Genomic DNA, 20,412 nt, shown 5'->3' on the forward strand with positions numbered 1-20,412 from the left:
GATCTGAATTTTTAAACACCTTAAATAACAGAGCCTACTACCAATGTTTCATCCTGCTTATGTCTTTAGCCTAAATTAATAAATGCATTGTCTTATATATATAAATATATAATGCACATTCTATGTACTGCATCTTTGTGTGTATACCCTATGCATTATTAAAAATCTGCTTTCCATCTGGCATCAATTGGTTCAAGTGACATATCTGTCAATATGTGAAACAACCAGGCACACTGCATGCCCCAAATAAAGTCTAGATCAAACTATATGTAGTTATGTTGGTTATAGACTGTATGTAATGTCGGCTACAACAATTCTAAATATACAAAATACCTATTCTCAAGTGGGAGCTTCTAAAGTATCTTGTCTTTTGTAACGTATTTTCATTGATCAATTAACTATCTTAGCATTCATCGGTACAGGTATTTTAGGAGTTCAGTACATAAGAGGGGCATGTTTTTCAATAAAAGTTGACAGTAAATGTTGCAGCAATAATTACAATACACTTATTGAATTAATGTGAATTTTATGTTGGGTTTTATTGTTGCAACTCATATTGTACCTTTTAAATTACTGACATGGCTTCTCCCCCCAAATTTCCACAGCAGCATATTTTGATTATTAGACAAAAGAGTTTGCTCGTCTTTACACATTTTGGTTCAGCAAAATAGGGACCAGTGATATTTAGCTGAGGATTATTTTTGGGAGCCGAATATAAATTATTTATCATAGTGCCTGTTTATTTAGATTGTTAAGTTATTATGTATCTGACGTATTCAGTTGTGTGTATGCATGTCTTATCTGGAGGCCACGAAACAAGCTGTTGTAAAAATGTGACTTGAATAGCTTTAGTATTATAATAAAGTTGAAGGCAACATAACTCACTCATTTACTCACTAAATGTCCTCTGATTATATGAGAAACATTGTATGGGTGCAACCTTAAAATACTGTACAAGGCGGCATACAATATGTTTCAGACTCTTTTCTGCAGGGATACCCATTGGTTATACATGTGTAGGATAATGTGCACTGACCACAGATCTTAAGCTACCAGATACCATCTAGGACGAGCTTTTGAGTGTGCAAGCATCTGAACTTGGCTGCTTGCACCTTTAGTATTTGAAGTGATGGCTGAGAAGTAATGTTCACAGCTGCTGTATGGTCAAAGTCGTTTTAGCCACCTCTGCCACCAACAGGAAGCAAGCTAAAGAAAAGCAAATCAAGCAAATGTTCTTGAGAGATTGAGATAACTGACAAACAGTAACCAAATAACTATATTATTAAAGCAATTTTATTCAAACAAACTCTGGTGTTGACAGATGCTCGTGTTCATGTAGAACGCTGTTTCAATCAACGCAGTGCTTGGAGGTATTATTTTGTCATTTTACAGCTTATTTGTGAAAGCTGCACCTGTCATTAGAAGTGCAATTTGTCCCTGGTCCTTTATTTTGGAATTCTGGGAAAGGACGCCACAGACTGAAGACGCTGTCGGCGGTTCCCTTCTCATGTTGTTTTGTATCATGCTATGTGGAATTGTATAACTTTTTCTATGTATATTTTTTCATCGAACACGCATAACGATGCCGAGGGTTCCAGCTGAACTTGAATTTGAAACTCTGGCCGAGGTGAGTTGGAAATTATCCTTGCTATCCTACGCTAATAACGCTAATAAACTTTGTGGCTGACACAGTGACACTGACAGCTGAGCTAGTCTGTAGAACTTGTAGGTAGCTAGCCTGCCTAGCTTCGCTAGCTAGTAGCTAGTACTAGTAGCGAGACATCAGACGATAGTTCGCAGTTGGAGTAAGAAGTGAGAAAAAACATTTATCAAACAACAAAATGCATTGTGTTGAAAGCTAACAGTTTGGGAATTAGTCTTGATTGCACCTGACTTAGTAATGCAATGCCAATGAATGCTATTAACCGACATACTACTACACGCAGAACTAGAGTACAGTCATTAGTAGCTACTACTCTGAGAATACGTAGAAAGTTCCCACAAAATTAATCCACATTTCTTTGTTGATTGTTCTACTGATTACTATGAACCACAGATTACTATTGTTACTGTAGTCACAGAAGGGGTTGACTGATTTGCATGCTGTTTTACAGTGTAAATACAATTTTCCTGCGGAAGCACTGAGGGATATCAGGAGTGTCACAGCAACATACGGAGATCTGCGGATGTATGTGGACTTCTACTGTAAGTTCAGTTCAGTCAAAAACCAACACGCGTGTCCAGGTGGATGAAGATGGTCTTAGCACTATATTTGCAGTGATCTTGAGTTGTTCTTCACCAGTTTATAGTGGGTCACAATCGGACATTGACTAGTAATCCTTGGTGATTTATGCACTTTCCAAGCCTGCTTGGCTTATCTTCAGAGAGATGCCCTCTCAGGCCATTCCTTTTATTTCTCCACCACTAATATATTATTCAACCTCATTAGAGATTCCTTGGACTGGATATTCAATAATTGATAACTGTCCTGTTAACACTGCAGGTTACCCCAACAAGGAGAAGAAGAAGTTGGTTTGTTTGGCTGGCACTATTCCAGTACCATATGATGGTAAAAACACAGAATAACAACAGACTATGGAATAGTTAACTGTCTTATACGTTGCAGTATCATAGTAGTGTTTCTTGTGTTTTGTTTGGCCTTCCAAGGTAATACATACAACATCCCAGTACGCATTTGGCTTCATCAGACACACCCCCAAAACCAACCAAGGTGCCATGTGTGTCCGTCGGGTTCTATGGTGATCAACCTCCAATGCCCTTGTGTGGATGCAAGTGGGCATGTCAGTCTCATTTGTCTTAACAACTGGAAGAGTGTAAGTTGATGGCACAGTTTTATTGGAATATTTACAATGTTTAATAGGCTTTTTTGAACTCACCTGGGGAAGGTTTAATGGACAGGGTTTCAACAAGGCTTGGAGTAGGCTAAATGTAATGATGTTAAATCAATCTATCGTAGAATAAAACAGAGAGTAAAGGTAAACTCTTAAATTCAACAGTGACTACACTGTTGTTACTACTTCCAAACCATTTAAGCTTCTATCAACAAATAGGATTGCTTATTTCCAGAACTAGGCCTACCCTTAACTGTTCAGAATATTTTTTGTTAGTACATTGCAAATGTACAATAAAGTCTTAGTATTGTTAAGGTTCAAACAATGTTAAGGAAAGAAATCCCACAATGTCCTTTATGAAGCCAGTTCTTGTGTCTTCATGTGCATCTGTATGTGTTTAAACGAGCAGTCTTGGAGTATTTCTAGAGGGCTACAGTAAATATTTGTGTTATGGACAAGCATGCCACACTAAAGGATAAGATGGTCAGATCTTCTAATGAATATTGCATTGATGTCGGTGCATTGAAATTTGCAGGGTCAGTCCAGTCTCGCACAAGTTGTCGCAGAGATGAGATCTGCCTTCCTAAAAGAGACTCCCCTCTTTGCCACACTGAGAGCTGAGACGCTACCTACCCCAGCACACAGAGCACATGCAGAGTGTCTTGATGCTCATGGACAGCATCTATCTGATGGCGGGTAAACCTGGGCTCTCCGTTTTTCTAGACAGTGAATTCATACGTACAATATACAGTACAATATACAACAAGCAGCATAACTGTTATTGAGAAAGTAGCAGCATTACACTGTAGAATATTGTTATTGAATATGCTGTGGATCGAAGTAGTATTGAATGTTATTGTTGATTCTTTGATTTTGTTTTGCTCTGTGTTCAACACTAGCTGGCTCAACCCAAGTAGCTATTCTACCCAAACAGTTGGACAGTCATTGATGCAGACCCCGAGAGAGAGAGGTGAGTTTTGGTTTTAGAATCCCTAAAAAATGTAGTCCACAACAGAATCCACAACTGTCATTCAGTTTCACAAGTCTTTTAGTGAGTGCTGTATTAAGTGCCTTTGGAGACTATGGAGACAGTGTGTTTGCCACTCTGCTGATTTACTCTCTCAGGAATATTTAACACGGGCCACATTTACCTGCACACAAACATTGTAGTTCCTTAAGTTTAGCATGCACATTTGGCCACTGTCTGTCTGACACAGTACACCAACTCTCTATTATACTCATTATTTTGTCTTCCTGCATAGACATAATTTTGAGTTATGTCATATGTTACAAATATGAATATTAATCTTAACTGTTCCTTTCCAGATTATAGAGCTGTCTTTTACTTTTGTTTCCCGTTGGCTCCACTGTTTCTCCTTTAGCTTCACCCAACGGTTTAAAGTCCAGCCAGTCTGAGGTAGTTGGGGAGTCCAGGGTGAGGCGATCCTACACGGAAGAGCTGTTGGAGATCGACTTCAGACCATCTGACCCGCCTTTACAGTACTCCTCCTCCAACCCTTTCATCGGTAGTGGCTTAGGTAGGATTCACCCCCAGTTGGTCTGTATTTCGGTATGTAAGCAGATTGGGGTCACCATTATGACCCTCTCTTAGGTTCATCTGTTTAGGGAGGGAAAAGGGTCTAACAAATGTATGCCGTGTTTAGTAGTGGAATAATGGTGTGTGCACCTGAGCATAATGAATAATGAAAAAGAAGTGAATTTTTGATGGAATAGGGACTACCTCACATACGGTTGTATTTTGGTATTCTACATTAATGAAACTGGATTCTATGGGTAACGGAAAGGTAACACTACAAATGTATCTCATTGCACTGTATCCAAAACAGTGACCCACCACCTGTAAATGACAGTATACTCCATTACGGTACATTCTATAGGTCTAACATTTTCCTGTTCTCTTCACTACAGCTCCAAATGCAACTCCATCCAGCTCGGGGGACATCAGCAACCTATTCAGCAGCCTGCAGTTGGAAAATGTGGTCAACATGTACCAGCTTGAAACCAAAGATAACACTTCTAAAGGTAAAGAAAGAAAGAAAATAACAATTTAAAAAAAATTAACAATGGTTTGAAGGACAAATAATCGAACAATCTGAACTGGGGGAAAAAAAACTCCTGGATAGGCTACACTGCAAACAATGCAGCTCAGCCTCTGCTCTGCTTGGAAGGCACATCAACCATCAAGTATATCTGAATTGAACATTGCAGGAGCTGCCACACTTTCCCACACTCCCTCTGGAGAGAGCCAGACCACTCCCAAGCCCTCCCCCACCCCCCTGGCCCTGGTGGATGACAGCCACAGGGTCCTGGTGAACAAGCTGCCCGTGGGCGTGGTCCCTCGACACATGAAGAACAAACTGACGCTCTACTTCCAACGCAAGACCAACGGAGGAGGGGAGGTTGTGGATGTGACCTACCCTGCAGCCCAGCCTGACCAGGCCTGCATCACCTTCCACAGCTCCATAGGTGAACATACAGATGGACCTAGGCTGGGGTTGACGTCCAATCTTGTTAATAGCTAAAAAGAGGCATCTGCACGGATTCGCTTGATCCCTGACAAACTAAAAGTGTGTCTCCAAGCTATGCACATTTCCTATAATTACTCATGTGCATTTGACTGTACTTTTACATTCATGTCATTTTAATCTGTTTATAGATGCAGAGCAAGTGTTACAACAGGCAAACAGAATTATCACTTTGAATAACAAACCTGTCCTTATCCAGTTGAGGAGCTTTGACAGTTGTCAGGTGAGGCTGTCCTACTATTTAAGACAAAAACTAGTAACAACTTCTACTGTGTGTAGATACACAGTGAAGCAGTACACGTTATTACACAGGGAGAACTAGGTGTCCTTTTCCCATCTCCACATATCACTAACCCCTTTCTCCTACACTGTACCTGGTTAAACTTGTGTAGTAAGGTACCATTAAACTGTAATACCATGATGTAATTAATGACTTCTTATAGTTTCTTGTGGCCATTTACAAATAGCAAACTATTCTTTTGAACAGTCCTCAAGCGATCCAAAAACTATTTTAGTTTTTCTTTTGTGGCTTTTCATATAGACTCCAATCCCAGATGTCATCTCCGGGGACAAGGCAACCATGTTCAGGAGCCTGTTGTCCCTGGAGGGGCAGAGCTTCACCCCTGCTGATGTCCAGGAGGCGGTGCAGTTGTGCAGCGACTTTCCCTCGGCTCTCAAGTTCCTCTCCCACGAGTGCCCCATCTGCCAGGAGATGATGTCCTTCTGCAAGGTAGGTCAGGCTGTGGTCAGACTGGCATTATGTTGGTGTTCATGCACCTGCTGCTTTTTGTCACTATTTTACGAGGAAGACTGAAAGGACAAATTGTCCTGTGTCAGTGAGCCTAACAAATATGACAAATGTCATGATGCTTATGGATTTGCTGATGATTATATTACTTCTCAGGGAAGGGATATATAAGTATGTGGATAGCTGCCTCAACACTAATTGCGCCCAAAACAATGAGTAAACATTTGTTTAAAGCAAATTTGGACCGGAACCTATCCTATAGAAATAAAAGCATCCGACCTACAACCTTTGACCCTCGAGCCTCCTCCATGTAACCTTCCTTTACCCCTCCAGATCGTCACTATGACCCACTGCTCGTGTGCCTTTTGTGAGGCCTGCTTCAAGGCCTACTTCTCAGCAGCCATCAAGGAGAAGAGCATCGCCCACATGGTGTGTCCCCTGTGCAGCCAGCCGGACGTTCGTACCCAGGGGCTCACGGAGGGGTTGATGGACTACTTCAGCCTGCTAGACACCAAGGTGACGACCTCCCGCACTCCCAAAAGGCTTTAGCACAATGCCATTTCGTTGGACATATCCCAGCACAAACACAGCACTTCCAGATAACAACGACCATACTACACTTTTGACCATTGGCATTTAGTAGCATCAGCAAATTCTTGCCCACAGTATTTGATCTAAATGCTACTGTTTTTTCCTTTTTAATCATTTGATATTTATAATATTTATTGAATAATGATACCCATCTGTTTACAGATCAGACATTATCTGGATCCTCAGACCCATGAGTTGTTCCAGAGGAAGCTGAGAGACAGAGCCTTACAAGAAATGCCCAACTTCCGCTGGTGTGCCCATGTAGGGAAACATCCCTCTTCTCTCTGTTTCTGTAAATCAGTAGTTCTCCGTCTATCTCACTTTCAATGTGTCTTTGAAATGTAAAATACATCTAAATGTATTGTATGGTCAGTGGCTTGATTTAAATACTTGCAATATGAATGATTGAGTTATCAAAATTCCCTATACAACCCTTGTATGCAGTCAGTGGTGGATATGGGCCAAAACACTTGAACACTGTTTTGATGAAATTATTTTTGACTGATTTGATTGGTCAGAAGATCATGCAATTATTGCTCCAATCCGAATCCAAAAAGAATACATGTGCATTCTGCTATCAGTTACTGAAAACTCTTGTATCATTGTGGAAAGTGAGTGTAAATCTGTGTGCTCTTCAGTGCTCGTTCGGCCTTCTACACGAGGCAGACCGATTAAGGATGGACTGCCCTAGCTGTGGGAAAAGCACCTGCTCCCGATGCAAGACTGCTGTAAGAGGGATTACATGCACTCATTTGATATCTAGAAAAAAGCTATTAGCTATTGATCTAACCATGTGGTTTGTGTTCCATTTTTCTCCGGTGCTGTGTGTGTTTACCAGTGGGCTACCCAGCATGAGGGGCTCTCATGTCAGAAGTTCAAAGAGTGGAAACTCCACAATGACCCAGAGCACCACACTACACGACTAGAGATCCTCCTAAACAAGAACAAAATAGGTAAGGACACACACTTATTTAGGTGTGTAATGAAATATGGATTTGGACCTTATGCTCAATCCAGAGAGCTAGCTATAGTCCACACTGTGAATACAATTATTTTCTGTAGGATACCTAACAAAACAAGTTAAGATGAAAAATGAAATTAAATAGATGTATTTGTCAGTTGTGTAGATAATATACATATAATGGCCTGGTAATCGGTGTGTGAATACATTCCTTTACGCGGCAAATGGTAGCATGCCACACAAACTACATCCATAACCTGTTTGTTTCAGAGTGTCCAAAATGCGAGTTTGTGTTCTACCTCTCCAAGGGTGGTTGCCTCCATTTCAAATGCACCCAGTGCCAGCATGAATTCTGTGGCAGCTGCAAAAGGTCCTTCAAATTAGGCTCCGTAAGTGTGCCATGTCCCTTGCTTGAACACGACTGAGTTACACATTGTTAGTATTAAAATGACCCGCGATGACTTGGTAAATGCAGTTGTGTCATCTTCTTAGGCTTGTAAGTTCTCTGCTGAGTGTGGTACTAAGGGGTTACACGCCCACCACCCCAGGGACTGCCTGTACCACCTAAGGGACTGGAGTGTGACCAGACTTCACAAGCTACTACAGGTAAGTGTCATCTGTTTAGGCTACAGATCTTACATAACTCACTCACTCACTCTTTCACCATAGACTGGCTGGTGTACGATGATGGCCATACTTATCCGGGTGCTTACTGTACCAATTCTGTTACTTACTGTGCCATAAAACTAATTTCTTATTGTAGACTGTTACTGTACTAATGATGGTCGGTCTGTATGTTGAACTCCAGCATTACAGAGTCTCCCTCTCAAATCGGATCAAAGAAGACTTCACTAAGACAGGCTTTAGAGGTAAAGCCCATTTCAACCATTTGCACAAATGTATCTACATTGGATTTTTACCTAAATGTATTATTTACGTTTGGAGAATACATTTGTCCTGTTTGACACAACCAACTCCCTGGCATTTGACTATCTTTTTTAAGACGCTTTGACTCCCTGTGTATCAGGTGTGTGTGCTGTTCTGGAGCTACGAGACACGGGCGGTAGGAAGGAGGAACCGTGTGGTCGACCAGCTCTTACTGAGCACAACGGCTACTGCGCGTAAGAGACATAAGAGAGTAACAGGGCCCAAGTCGTGTCTTCTAAACCTGCAGTGGAATTGTTTTTGCTGAGTGCTCTGTGGGATGCAAATGTTTTGGTTTTTTTCTTCTTCTTCTTACCATTCCCCAGACTCCATTATAAGGAGTACCTGGTTGAAATCATTAACCGAAGTCAGGCCGACCCAGCGGTTCTGTTTGACGCAGCAGAGATTGTGACAGATTTACAGAGATGGCATGTCCCTGTTCCACAGAGGAAGCCTCAAGAACCTGAGCCACTCTACATACACCGCCTCAGACTGGTGAGGAGTAATTCATTATAATGATAAGAACAATTATTCAATTTTTTTCTTTTTTTAGTTAAAAATAACTCATTGCATGTTACACTGTAGCCCTACAACTATTAGACTCACATTTCAATCATGTTTAGCTCTAGGCACAGGTGAGGACTCATGTAGAAGCAGACAAAGCAAAAATCAAAAAAGGATGTCACCCTGTGTGGCTTTAAGAGTCACATTTGAATCCTTTCTAACTTGCTGCCAGTTAGCATTTACATTTGCATGTTAGGATTCAAATCGTAACGGTGCACTGTGAGCTCAAATGCTACGCAAAATGCACAGGGCTCATTGTGTGTTTAGTTTGCGTGAGTCTCAAGTACCAACCCACTTACCTCTACCACTTTCAGATACTTACCCAGAGTGTTCGCCTGAGGGACCATGGCACTCCTGTGAAGGTGAAAGGTCACCTTTGCCCACCTATGGGAAGCATGTGGCCTGCTGCCCAGGACATCTCAGCTAGTGGCTTCTCAGAAGACTCCCAGTTATTGTTACTACTCAATGACTAAGGATGCCAACCAGAACAATGTTATGCAATGACCTCTGACACGCTTATTTAGGATTAAATTGTCTAGTGTCGTCCTGTTTAAATATATGAAATTATGGTCAGACTTAAATAAAAGGGAATAATATCCATTTTACAGAATCTAATTGTATGGGTACGGTACGCCCATCAGTCTCAATGGTTCCACCTATGTTGGACTAATAAACCCGTTGGATTAACCCTATAAGAGACCCTGCTCGGCTTCTGAGCACATGATGGGACTGCACACGGCCTTGTTTACATTTCACAAAATGTCACAAGGCGGCCACATGTCCTGAGTTGACATGGCTTGTGACATTTTGCAAACAAACAAACAAACAAGCAAAGTAGGGACATTTTAAGAATTGTGGTGATTCTATAGTTTAAGTGGATCTCACTGAAAACTCATTTCAAACCCAACTCAAATACATCCTTGTTCTGTCTATGAAGGATATTTGAAGTGCACGTCACTACATAATTGATTAAGTGGATTATGTGGTATGAAATGAATGTGTCCATGCACAAATGCATAAAAAAGGTTGATTAGATTGAAAGATAAAAATAAAGTGAATGGTATGAGTGAGAGTAATGATTATGGAGAAAAGCTCATTTTTTCCTTTGGGATGTTTGAATATGCAGGATATGTCTATTTAACACTGCTAAACTGTTTTTTTATGCAAGTCTATAATGTGAAATGAATGAGCTACTTAATGCACTTTTTGTTTCCTTGTTTAGTAGATTTTTGGCCCCTAAGGCTGTAATGTTTTTCATAAAGTCAGGACTAATGTAGGCACTGGTCTCAATGTGACTTTACCTTAAACAAAGGTAAAGTAGGTGATTCAAATAGGTTCTCAGGATTGAAGTTAGAGTTAAGTACATCCAATAAGACGTTTTCTTGATTATGCACTGTACATTATCTGCTAGTATGGTACAATAGTCAACACACTATTCAGTACGTTCTAATGTTTTACACAAATATTTCCTCTTAAAATGTATAGAATTGTTTTCCATATAGAGCTAACACAATTACAGTAATTACAAAGTGTGTTATTATTTATGAAATATATTCTATTAAAATATTCACTAACAAGCCTGAAGTCATTGTGAATTGGTTAATACTTCATACAATAAAGTTTTCATAGTACACAAGTGTTAATATATTGAAATTGATATTCCTGATCCTGGGACAATGACAAACATTGCCATTTGCTCATCTCTGACTGCACTATGGCTCTTTTTGGAGTGAAGAAGGAAAGCAGAAGGAACATGCAATGTTAAGAAATACAAAATGTGTAAAAGGTCAACCTTCAGTACAAGAATACGTTTAATTGTGAGGTTGCCCACGGTAAATCCTGTGTTTAAACTGGACTTTCCACACACTTCTAGTTCAGCCTGATCTCAGTTACTGTGTAACTCCAAAACAATTCTCCACCAGCAGAGAAGTATTTGATGTATTTCAGCAGTTAATCCTAGGAACATGAGGAGTCTAACGTAGCCCAGACTACAAGCCTACATTCAGTACAGACTTGCCTAAAGGTTGCACCAATCATTCTTCTACCTACCAAATGACAACAATGCTGTTTCAATAATCCAAACGGGTAGTCTATCAAAATGTTTTTACAATGTCACTTACTGAAAACAAAATACATTTAAAAACTGAAATGTGACAAGGCTAATTTTGGGACATACTAATATGCATACTTTTATAATATACAAAGTTAGCCAAACTTCATAGATAACGCACTATTTTGGTTCAATAGGTGCATCATCTCTCAAAGGGGTGAATGCATCAATTTCTTTGACAATCCTTTCAGCAATATTCCTGTTGTTGGCAGCTATTACTCTTCTAGACATGAGGTCCAAAGGCCCACCTAAAACCACAACAATTAACTGCATTAGTGGCCATAAAATGGTAAACGACACCAACTGATGAAAATCAACACAATTTGGAGATCATACATTGGTTGTGCGTTCGAGCGTCCAATTTTCCAATTTAGTTAACTGTACCTGTATCAACTGAGTAAATAGTAGACTATCTTATGGTAATGAATATGTGTTACCGTCCATCATGAAAACAGCTAACCAGGTAGGACAAGGACATATGATGACAAAGTACAAAATGTTACACTACCTTCTACATCCATGAGGACTCCTCCAGCCTCTGTGACTATGACAGCCCCGGCCGCAATGTCCCAGCAGTGGATCCCTATCTCATAGTAGGCCTCCACACAGCCGGACGCCACCAGGCACATGTTAGTAGCAGCCGTACCCACTCCTCGCATCCTAGTGGTGAAGATGACAAAGAGACACAGGGTCATAACAGATAGACAGATGCATGCTGGGACACACCAACCTGCTGGCAGAGTATCAGCATTTAAAACCTTACATAGACCATTGTTTAAGGTTCTTCAGCTAATACGAGAACATTTTAGTTCAGGTCTACCTAGTTTAATTAGCGTTCAGGTAATAAGGTGTTTTATAACCATGAGAGCACGTCATCTACGACACTACACATTTTTGTGTAGTGTATTAAAACTACCAGAACGGTTGTCCAAAAGAGGCTTGTAAAGTCAATGGGCAGAATCCCATTTTTTACCCCAAGTTATTTGAAATGCCCCCCAACTCACTACTGCCTTGATAGTCTAATGACATTAACACTTTATCTCTGTGGGCTTACCCATGGATCGGTAGACACAGGATCTTTCTCATGCTTGAGAAGATCTTATCTACAACCTCCGCATCTCTGTTTGATCCAAACTCCGTGGCGATAATGGATTGGCTGATGTCTGCAATCCAAAATGAACAGACATACTCTGTTTGACTATTGTACTGAACCTTGACTTTTGACAAGTGTAGTCAGTCGAGAGATACATTTGACCGTCAGGTACATGGGAGGGATAGAAGGTTACCCTTCTGGTCTGACACTTGAAGTGTCTGTCCATTACAGAAGGCTCCCTTCCCCTTTCTTGCTGTGTACATCTTATCTTCTATGCAGCTGTAGACTACACCAAACTCCATCTGTTGAATAAAGCGATTTTAGCATTGTATTGAGAATTAAGGGTATCAGTGCCTTCAGAAAGTATTCTGACTTCATCAGTTTTTCAGATGGTCTCACTCTATTCTTAAAACTATACAAGGAAGTTTAAAGTATTCAATTGTAAGAATGTAGTATAGCATCACATTTAAAGAGGACAACAAAAAAATCATAATATACCTTTCTGTTGACTGCAAAGCCAATAGAAATAGCAACAAATGGATATCTATCAGGATGAAGGAAAATAATGGTAATAAATAATAATAAACCATAAATAATGATATAATTCATATTTCGTCAACCAAGAGACACATTTCTTACCCATGGACAAAGTTAGTGGTCCCATCCACGGGGTCGACTATCCAGGTTGGGTCGTCAGTCAGGACACAAGGCTCACCAGCAGCCACAGACTCTTCACCTATGAAACTTGAAAAGCAAAAAGAACAGGTGTTAAGAGGAAACCCTCAGGTACTGTCTGATACAGTGCATTTTCATTTTCAAGTATTCAGACCCTTTCCCTTTTTACACCTTTACATTACCTTACTGTAGGTAGTTAATGCATCAATATAGTAGAGTAAGACTGTAACAAAATTGGGGGAAAGGGGTCTGGATACTTTCAGAGTGCACTTTTACTACTTGCATAGTGCATTTGATGTTTGGCTTCCTGTTTAGCAGGGCTTTGCACAATGTTTTGACATTCACCTTAATGAACAAATCTAAAGCATTTCACTACCATATTAATTGCTTACTAGACACACCTTAATGGGAGGGTATCAAATACACATTATGTGAAGAGGATATTCTTTAAAGTGACTATACCTGTGCTTGGGAAACTTCTCTTTCACAGATTCAACGATGAGCTTCTCCACCTTTTGGTCAGTCTTCGTCACTAAATCCACAGAGGAGCTCTTGCAAGTAATGGTCATTTCATTCTGTACTGCATCCCTCACCATCTAGAGATTGGAAGATTGTAAAAATACTCACCAGTGTGATAAAGATACTTGTCTAACGGGGACAATGTAAAACAACAATTGCCAGACTATGCAAACAAAATAGAAAGTATGGATAGAACCAGACTCAGACAAGTTCATACTAGCATGCACGCACACACAGACACACTCACAGATCCTGCTTTCCTGGCCAAAGCCACGGCATGGTCCATGGCATCCTGCCATGGGTCAGGCATGGTGCTGTGATTTTAGGAAAATGCCCTTAAAAGGATGCTGGAAGGTTATTACATAAAGGTTATTCTGGAAACCAAACACTGGACATATGTACTGTAGATTACATCTCACAACTCAAACCTTAAAAATTAAATGGTGTGAACAATTTGTCAATGGTCACGGAGACAATGGACATTATTCTGTCTAAAACTATTACTATCAGAGATAGTACCACATCAGACCACATTCAAGCTATTTATGAGAATGTATGAGAAGCTCTTCAGTCAGTTCAGGTCAGTATCCAATATTTTTACACTGATGTAAATCCTCACATTTGATGGCAAACATTTAATTTGGGCAAGCACATACTGCCTAATCTAATCACCGATACGGGTTTCTCTTCTTTATTTGGAAAATATTTACTTTTCGTATATTTAACCGCTAGCTATGTCTAAAAGGGGAGGTTCAGCAAAGTGAAAATAAAGTAAAACAGACATTATGACGATCAAGTTTTGTTCTATATTGGATACCTCTTGGGGACTAAAGTCTTACCTGTGTAAAATAATGAGCTGCTTCCGTAATCCGTATGTTTTGCTTTCTTCTTCGTCGATCGAATGGATTATCCGAGATGAACACACGTTGAAGTATGCTGCCGCACACGCCACTGTGGCCAATTACGTACACTGGACCTGTGCTAAAACCATTGGTAGTAAACTTTCCATGGTGATTTTATTTTTTTTATAGCTTGAATATTGATGTTTTAATTGTTTGAAGTGAAAACACAAGGCGGGTGACTGATGGCTTACATATTGCATAATTAAACCGGATGTATGTCATCACACCTTTGGCATCTAACAACAAACTCCTATAGTAATCTATGCCCCAAAGGTCAGGAGCAGTAGTGTAATGATCTGATGTTGGTTTGCTACATCAGATTCATGTTTTTTATATCTTGGCCTAAGTATTTTGTACTAAGAACCAAGACTTGAGTAAGGCTGATGGGTCACAGGCTTAGGCAATATGTTTTTTTTTTTTAAAGATTTAAAACAAAGATTTTGGTAAAACAGCTACACAGGTAACTATCCCTTCCTTAATTTAATGTTTTCTCACAGCACAATATCATTTTTAGATGCGCATGTTAAGCACATTCTTTTACATTGAGTCCATCTTGGAAAAAGAAGAAGCTATCTAGATTTTACAGTGACCTACAGCATCAATGAGATCCATGATAGATAGAAGTGTGTATTGTCATTACCATGTTTGTGTTTATTTTGTTTCTTACATATATTTTACCTTTATCTAATCAAAATACTGATGTAAAAACCCTAATATGGACTCAGAGTAATACACTAAAATGTGTATTACCCAACACATCTGTACAAACCAACCATCACACAAGTCATGGATCATTTTACATTATAGTTAAGGCCATGCAGTGAGACAGGAGTCCGTTTTTGCTCTTGTGGATGAGACAGGTGTGTCCGTGGTTTCCCTCATTTCTTTCTCCATCATTTGCCTTTCTTTGTTTTGGAAACCTTCTCTTTCCGCTTCTTTATGTGTTTCGGTACTTTGTTTTTTCTTTTTTCTCTCTGGGCTTCTTTGGTTGTTTTCTTCCTTTCCTAAAACACGAAAACAAAATTGGTATGGATTGATATTGGATTCAAATATTCACCCAGTGAGATATTGCCAGTTTCTTCCAACATGTGTGTTGAGCAGAAGTACCTTCTTATCCATCTGTGACTCATCTTCTGGCTTCCCTTTATCATCATGATCTTTCTCGCTCTCCTCATCCTCGCTCTCATCCTCGTCATCGTCACTCTCGTCCTCTGAGTTCTCCAGCACGTCACAGTGCTCCAGAAGAGCAGGTACCTACAGTACAGTGACATATCCACAAGAAATGACTATGATTTGCCACTGAATAATCAGTGCCCAGGTTACATATTTTGTGAACAGTTTTTACTTGTATTGTGAAAATAGAATAAATACAACTACAATTATACAGGTATACTAAGTCTTAAAGACCTATATAACGATTCAACACCTCTGATCAGTGTTTTTGATCTTTTTGCCAATGTAACAGTTCCCTGAAATATAGCTAAGTGGTCAGAGCATTTGATTGCAGATCAAGATGTCACAGTTGAAAACAGTTCAACCTTTGCTGTACGTCCATTTAGATAAAAGCATATCCTACATGAAGACAATTAATACAAGATAATTACATTTTAAATATACATCTCGTGTGGGTCTTGCACAAGTAAACATGAGTCAAACTTACCGTTTGAACTCCAGAAAGGTCCTTCTTTAGGCCTGTCACTGTTTGGTAGAGAATCTGGACCACGAAGTAAACAAATACATTAATAAACTAGCCATACACTTGCATTTTCTTCTATGTGAAGCAAATGCAAGTTATTCTGGTGTATCTGCATACAGTACGGTATATAGTAGGGTAGGAAAACACATTGTTCAATTAAATAAATAAAAACGTTTTTCAGTCATTGATACTTTTGGCAATATTGCATACTGGACTTTTAAGCAGTTTACATTGTCATTCTGCCTGTTGAGTGAGGACTCATTTTCTGTCATGTTCATCATGGTGTCAACATCACGTTCGTAGTGGCTCACTTCTGTAAGCGTACGCGGAATGTAGGCATTCTTAAACACCTGCAATGTATTAAAAAATACTCATTAAGAAAAACTGAATAAGAAACAGAATATATAAAAGCAAAGACAAGTCCAAATAAGCTAGTTTAGGAAGTGTCTAAATAAAATTGGCTTGTTCAATAGGTCACATAGTGTAGATGTTGCAGTGTGATCATATGAAGATATGTTCAAATGCAACTGCATTAGAGGGGAATATTGTTTCCTATACATACCTCTTCATTCACGCTTTCCTGATTGGATCGTTCCTCTACCGTCCTCTTAGACGCAATGTCCATTGCCTTCAACAAAAAATAAACAGGAAGTTATCAAAGTGAATACATAATCAAAACATACCTTCATGCCTATTGGGTTATGATCTTGGGGGGACATAACATACATGGCACTATTCAAACTCAATAAATCCTCAAATTAACATATATCAAACACAATTCCAATAATCTAGATTGACTCCAACCCTGACATGTATTTGTTTTAAAACAACATCTAAGACATCCTTATCAACGCACCTTTTCTAAGTACAGGTGGATGTTGCTGCTTGTGATTGAAGGGTCAGTGACAAATTCAAAAAGCTCTCGCAGGGTCATCACAGCTACCCCACGCTTCAGGAAGAAGTCTAGAGAAAAAGGGACAAATTGAACAACCTTGAGATGAGAATTCACATCCATTAACAACATGACTGACACTGAATGTGAATATGCTGAGCTGTCAGAAGTGGTCCCAAACAGACGTTAGTGGGTTCCAAACCCACCGTTAACATTGGTGCAGTCTTTACGCAAGAACTCCAGAGCGTGGGGGTGGTCATGCTCAACTGACTGTGACACATCAATGATGTACGCATCCCCGTTGTGGTACCTTAAGAATATCAATTTAATAATATCACATTTAAATTATATTAATTGATGAGAATTCATACATTCCATAAATTCAATAAAAAAGGTTCTCATTAAAATGGTTCAATAAAAAATAACAGCATAAGAAAGCAATATTATCATTACATAATTGTCATTTTGTAAGCCTTTATTCAATATAAAAAGAGCACACAAATATTCAACACTTTAGATTAAGAAGAAACATACAGCATGTTGAACTCACTGAGGTCCGCATGGACCAGTCGAGCATCCTGGTACATCCTTCGCATGTTCTCGATCACTTGAAGATAGAGCTCTCTAGCCTTGGACTCCGAGAAAGCTGCGTTTTTCAAAAGGGGAGCAGCCCTGAGAATTAAAAAGCACAAAACTGATCAATCACTGAAAAAAATGCTGTAAAGATTTACCTTTGAAGTGTATGAAATGTCATTATAGTAAATTGTTTGCTATTAATTAGTCACAACTGCATGACTAGAAGCCTAAGATGTAACAAAGGGGTTTTTGTCCATCTAAGTGGTTCTTACATGTCATCCCTTCCAATGAAACTCATGAGAAGAACATGGCTTCGCAGCATAATTGGCTCAGGACTTGGGATCTCTGCCGTCTGCAACCTTAAATCAAAAGACAGCTGTTAAAAAGACAGCCCAATGACATTGAAGAGACGCCCCATTTTTTCTTGTGCAGGACAATGTCTAATGCCAACAATGACAGTTACAATTATTCATGTCTGTTATTTTGGACCTATGAATAATCCAGTAAGTGCCCCGTGCCAGTGTAAAGCAGCATACCTGATAAGATTTCTCATCTCCTTCTCTGCCCAAGTTCGCACCATCTTCCTAGGGTTTCCTTTACAGTAACCATGCCGGAATCTGAAAAACATATTACTTTTAGTTCAACCTACTGCCATTTCTTGAAAGAGGATGAAGGAATTAAAGAGAGTGGGTCAAAATGACACGTCCTTAGCCCCCTTATTAGGACAAGGTTATTGCATAGTGTTTGCATGTAAAAACCAAAGTTGTGGGTAACTTTTATGTCCTTCATAGGTAAAAACGGAAATATTTCTTACCTGAATTCTCCACTGACATACTTGTCACGGTCTTTGAACAGCAAGATCGAGGTCTTGTATATCTTGATGGCTCTGTTCTCACCATTTGCAGTGGTTGCATGGTAAACATTTGCCTTATTGTAGAAAGAATGTATGAAGCACAATCCCATTAATGACCCATTCATTTGTACAACAACTGTCACTATCCAGTCTATGAACAGTCCTAAAAGTAAAACTGGTCAACAGTTTAGCATACTTGCCTCTTTTCCTGTGCTAATACATCCGTTTATCTCAGAAATGACCCCCCTACTCAGCATTTTGAACAGAATCATACGAGTCCGTGGATCCAAGACCTTAAAAAAACGGAACAAGTAAATTACAAATAATGCACTACCAAATGTATATTGCCTATACAGCATGTCATTTGTCAACAGGTGCTTGTGAACCTTAACAGATCATAGTTGAACCCATTGATATGATTTATACTAATTTATATTGGTCAAACACAATCATCATTATACCACCCACAAAATACATTGAATTGGTAGCTTTTTAGAGCTGTAGCTGGATAAAGCGGCAATTGAGTTATATGTCCGAATATGTGAAACTGTAGGAAAGTCATACCTGCTCCACTGTAGCCCGATCTGATTTGTCTTTTACTCGATATCTAAGTAGGAAGAATTATAGAAAATTATAGGTACCAAAAATTGATTTGCATTTTTATGATGTCATGAATAGTGGTACATACGTGCCAGCGTCCCGTTGTTTCTGCATCATAGTCACTTTGTTGGTCACAGAATCTGCATATTTGAGCTTATCTAAAATGAAACAGATAAATCAGTTGGTGCTCTGCATTTCCTCTTACACAATATTTTACAACAATGCAGGCAGCCTACAGTCCTCCTTGCCAAAGTTGCACTGCTGTGTTTTCACATTACTAACATAAATGAGCATTGGGGAAAACATTTCAAACATACCTAGGTTTATCCTGTGTTCAAACTTTCTCAAGGCCTTGTCAGTGGGGGTTGAAAGTTGCTGTGATTTGCTTGTGGAGTTTTGTTTATTTGCCTGCAAACATATTTAAATATGATTTAAATATCAAAATAATTTAGTACTTCAAATAACCCGTTTGGTTGAGAGATGTAGGCCAATTAAGTGATCTTTGATACACATTAGTCTACCTGGTGATTCATTCCTGTTCTGTTGGCTGTGTAGCGTTTTGTCAAGTCCATCCCTGACTCATCCCAGTCCCATTCTTCATCATCATCATCATCATCATCATCATAATCCTCCTCCTCCTCTTCAGCCATGGAATGTATTGACGTTTCCAGATGATTTCGTTCCACCTGGCACTTCAATGTAGGGATCCCCGCTATTGGTTGTATGTTGGCAGAACTGGAATAATAAAGCCAACCCCATAATTATGTAATAGTTAGCTAGCCCAACTGACAACACATTTATCAAGGCCAATTCTACAAAACACTTGCTAAAATCAAAAGAAAGGCAAAATAAAGGACCCCAACACTGTCTTGCTCTCTAGTTAAAGTAATCTTACTGTACTGACTGGAATTTCTGCGGATCATGTACACTATTGTGCACTGCTATATCTAGTAACATTAATATTAGCGACATACAGTACCAGTCAAAAGTTTGGACACGTACATTTGAGTATTAAACATGTCAGACATACAAGTTTTGAAGTAAGACATTCACACTGTTTCTACAATTGTATGGTATAGCTAAAGTTAGGCTTTCAAATTTTAGATGTATTACCCTTCTGTTTCGTCTGCATCATCAAATTGACCCGGTACAATTTGGGTCATAGACATAGTTTTAAACTTGTGGTAAAATGTCAAACAAGCTTTAAAGCCACCAAAAAAGATTAAGAGGGTGGTTGCCTGGCCGATACCAGCGTGCCGTGAACATTTCCGCTCACGTGAGTTGTTGGCTACGGATACTGGGAGGTTCAA

The 20,412-nt window shown here is 39.4% G+C and overlaps 3 protein-coding genes across 7 annotated transcripts; 1 reads left to right on the top strand and 2 right to left on the bottom strand.

Annotated features, from left to right (window-relative positions):
• The first annotated feature begins 1,483 nt into the window (after positions 1 to 1,483).
• si:dkey-181m9.8 (E3 ubiquitin-protein ligase lubel) lies at positions 1,484 to 10,734 on the top strand. Of its 2 annotated transcripts, none has more exons than XM_062480717.1 (21): positions 1,484 to 1,627; positions 2,115 to 2,205; positions 2,504 to 2,569; positions 2,668 to 2,834; positions 3,388 to 3,548; positions 3,752 to 3,822; positions 4,235 to 4,378; positions 4,782 to 4,895; positions 5,082 to 5,339; positions 5,530 to 5,621; positions 5,940 to 6,128; positions 6,480 to 6,662; positions 6,900 to 6,998; positions 7,376 to 7,465; positions 7,576 to 7,690; positions 7,969 to 8,087; positions 8,191 to 8,304; positions 8,507 to 8,567; positions 8,726 to 8,819; positions 8,949 to 9,117; positions 9,501 to 10,734. In XM_062480717.1, the coding sequence occupies exons 1-21, from the start codon at positions 1,583 to 1,585 to the stop codon at positions 9,657 to 9,659; spliced, it is 2,601 nt and encodes an 866-aa protein (XP_062336701.1). In that variant the 5' UTR covers positions 1,484 to 1,582; the 3' UTR covers positions 9,660 to 10,734. The 2 variants fall into 2 exon arrangements, with proteins under 2 accessions (XP_062336701.1, XP_062336700.1); XM_062480716.1 differs by having other exon boundaries at positions 4,235 to 4,390; positions 9,501 to 10,733.
• A 374-nt stretch (positions 10,735 to 11,108) lies between these two features.
• On the bottom strand, positions 11,109 to 14,577 carry impa1 (inositol monophosphatase 1). 4 transcript variants are annotated; one of them, XM_062480722.1, is made up of 10 exons: positions 14,440 to 14,577; positions 13,831 to 13,951; positions 13,527 to 13,660; positions 13,029 to 13,133; positions 12,888 to 12,933; positions 12,583 to 12,691; positions 12,351 to 12,459; positions 11,805 to 11,956; positions 11,418 to 11,544; positions 11,109 to 11,276 (listed from the first exon to the last, which is right to left on the bottom strand). In XM_062480722.1, coding segments are annotated over exons 2-10 (846 nt in total). In that variant the 5' UTR covers positions 13,894 to 13,951; positions 14,440 to 14,577; the 3' UTR covers positions 11,109 to 11,275. The 4 variants fall into 4 exon arrangements, with proteins under 4 accessions (XP_062336706.1, XP_062336704.1, XP_062336707.1 ...); XM_062480720.1 differs by having other exon boundaries at positions 11,109 to 11,544; positions 14,440 to 14,576; XM_062480723.1 differs by having other exon boundaries at positions 11,109 to 11,544; positions 13,831 to 13,918; positions 14,423 to 14,548.
• Positions 14,578 to 15,135: 558 nt separating this feature from the next.
• riok1 (RIO kinase 1 (yeast)) lies at positions 15,136 to 20,386 on the bottom strand. The gene is made up of 17 exons (XM_062480718.1): positions 20,216 to 20,386; positions 19,624 to 19,837; positions 19,420 to 19,510; positions 19,191 to 19,260; positions 19,067 to 19,109; positions 18,703 to 18,795; positions 18,464 to 18,576; positions 18,186 to 18,266; positions 17,922 to 18,008; positions 17,608 to 17,745; positions 17,280 to 17,383; positions 17,038 to 17,144; positions 16,744 to 16,809; positions 16,412 to 16,531; positions 16,146 to 16,199; positions 15,593 to 15,739; positions 15,136 to 15,489 (listed from the first exon to the last, which is right to left on the bottom strand). The coding sequence occupies exons 1-17, from the start codon at positions 20,269 to 20,271 to the stop codon at positions 15,379 to 15,381; spliced, it is 1,695 nt and encodes a 564-aa protein (XP_062336702.1). The 5' UTR covers positions 20,272 to 20,386; the 3' UTR covers positions 15,136 to 15,378.
• Positions 20,387 to 20,412: the final 26 nt, after the last annotated feature.

This window comes from Osmerus eperlanus, chromosome 16 (genome assembly GCF_963692335.1).
Source record: "Osmerus eperlanus chromosome 16, fOsmEpe2.1, whole genome shotgun sequence".
Taxonomy (NCBI): domain Eukaryota; kingdom Metazoa; phylum Chordata; class Actinopteri; order Osmeriformes; family Osmeridae; genus Osmerus; species Osmerus eperlanus.

Bases quoted from the DNA above. Each gene is read 5' to 3' on its own strand.
- si:dkey-181m9.8 (XM_062480716.1), top strand. From the start codon at position 1,583: ATGCCGAGGGTTCCAGCTGAACTTGAATTTGAAACTCTGGCCGAG. The intron at 2,570-2,667 runs GTAAAAACACAG...TGGCCTTCCAAG, and splicing joins TATTCCAGTACCATATGATG to GTAATACATACAACATCCCA. The intron at 6,999-7,375 runs GTAGGGAAACAT...TGTGCTCTTCAG, and splicing joins ACTTCCGCTGGTGTGCCCAT to TGCTCGTTCGGCCTTCTACA.
- impa1 (XM_062480722.1), bottom strand. From the start codon at position 13,893: ATGCCTGACCCATGGCAGGATGCCATGGACCATGCCGTGGCTTTGGCC. The intron at 13,661-13,830 runs GTGAGTGTGTCT...TCCAATCTCTAG, and splicing joins TGGCCAGGAAAGCAGGATCT to ATGGTGAGGGATGCAGTACA. The intron at 12,934-13,028 runs GTAAGAAATGTG...TCATCCTGATAG, and splicing joins ACCACTAACTTTGTCCATGG to ATATCCATTTGTTGCTATTT.
- riok1 (XM_062480718.1), bottom strand. From the start codon at position 20,271: ATGTCTATGACCCAAATTGTACCGGGTCAATTTGATGATGCAGACGAA. The intron at 17,384-17,607 runs GTATGTTTCTTC...GATATTCTTAAG, and splicing joins CTCAGTGAGTTCAACATGCT to GTACCACAACGGGGATGCGT. The intron at 15,740-16,145 runs GTAAGTTTGACT...ACTGTACTGTAG, and splicing joins ACCTTTCTGGAGTTCAAACG to GTACCTGCTCTTCTGGAGCA.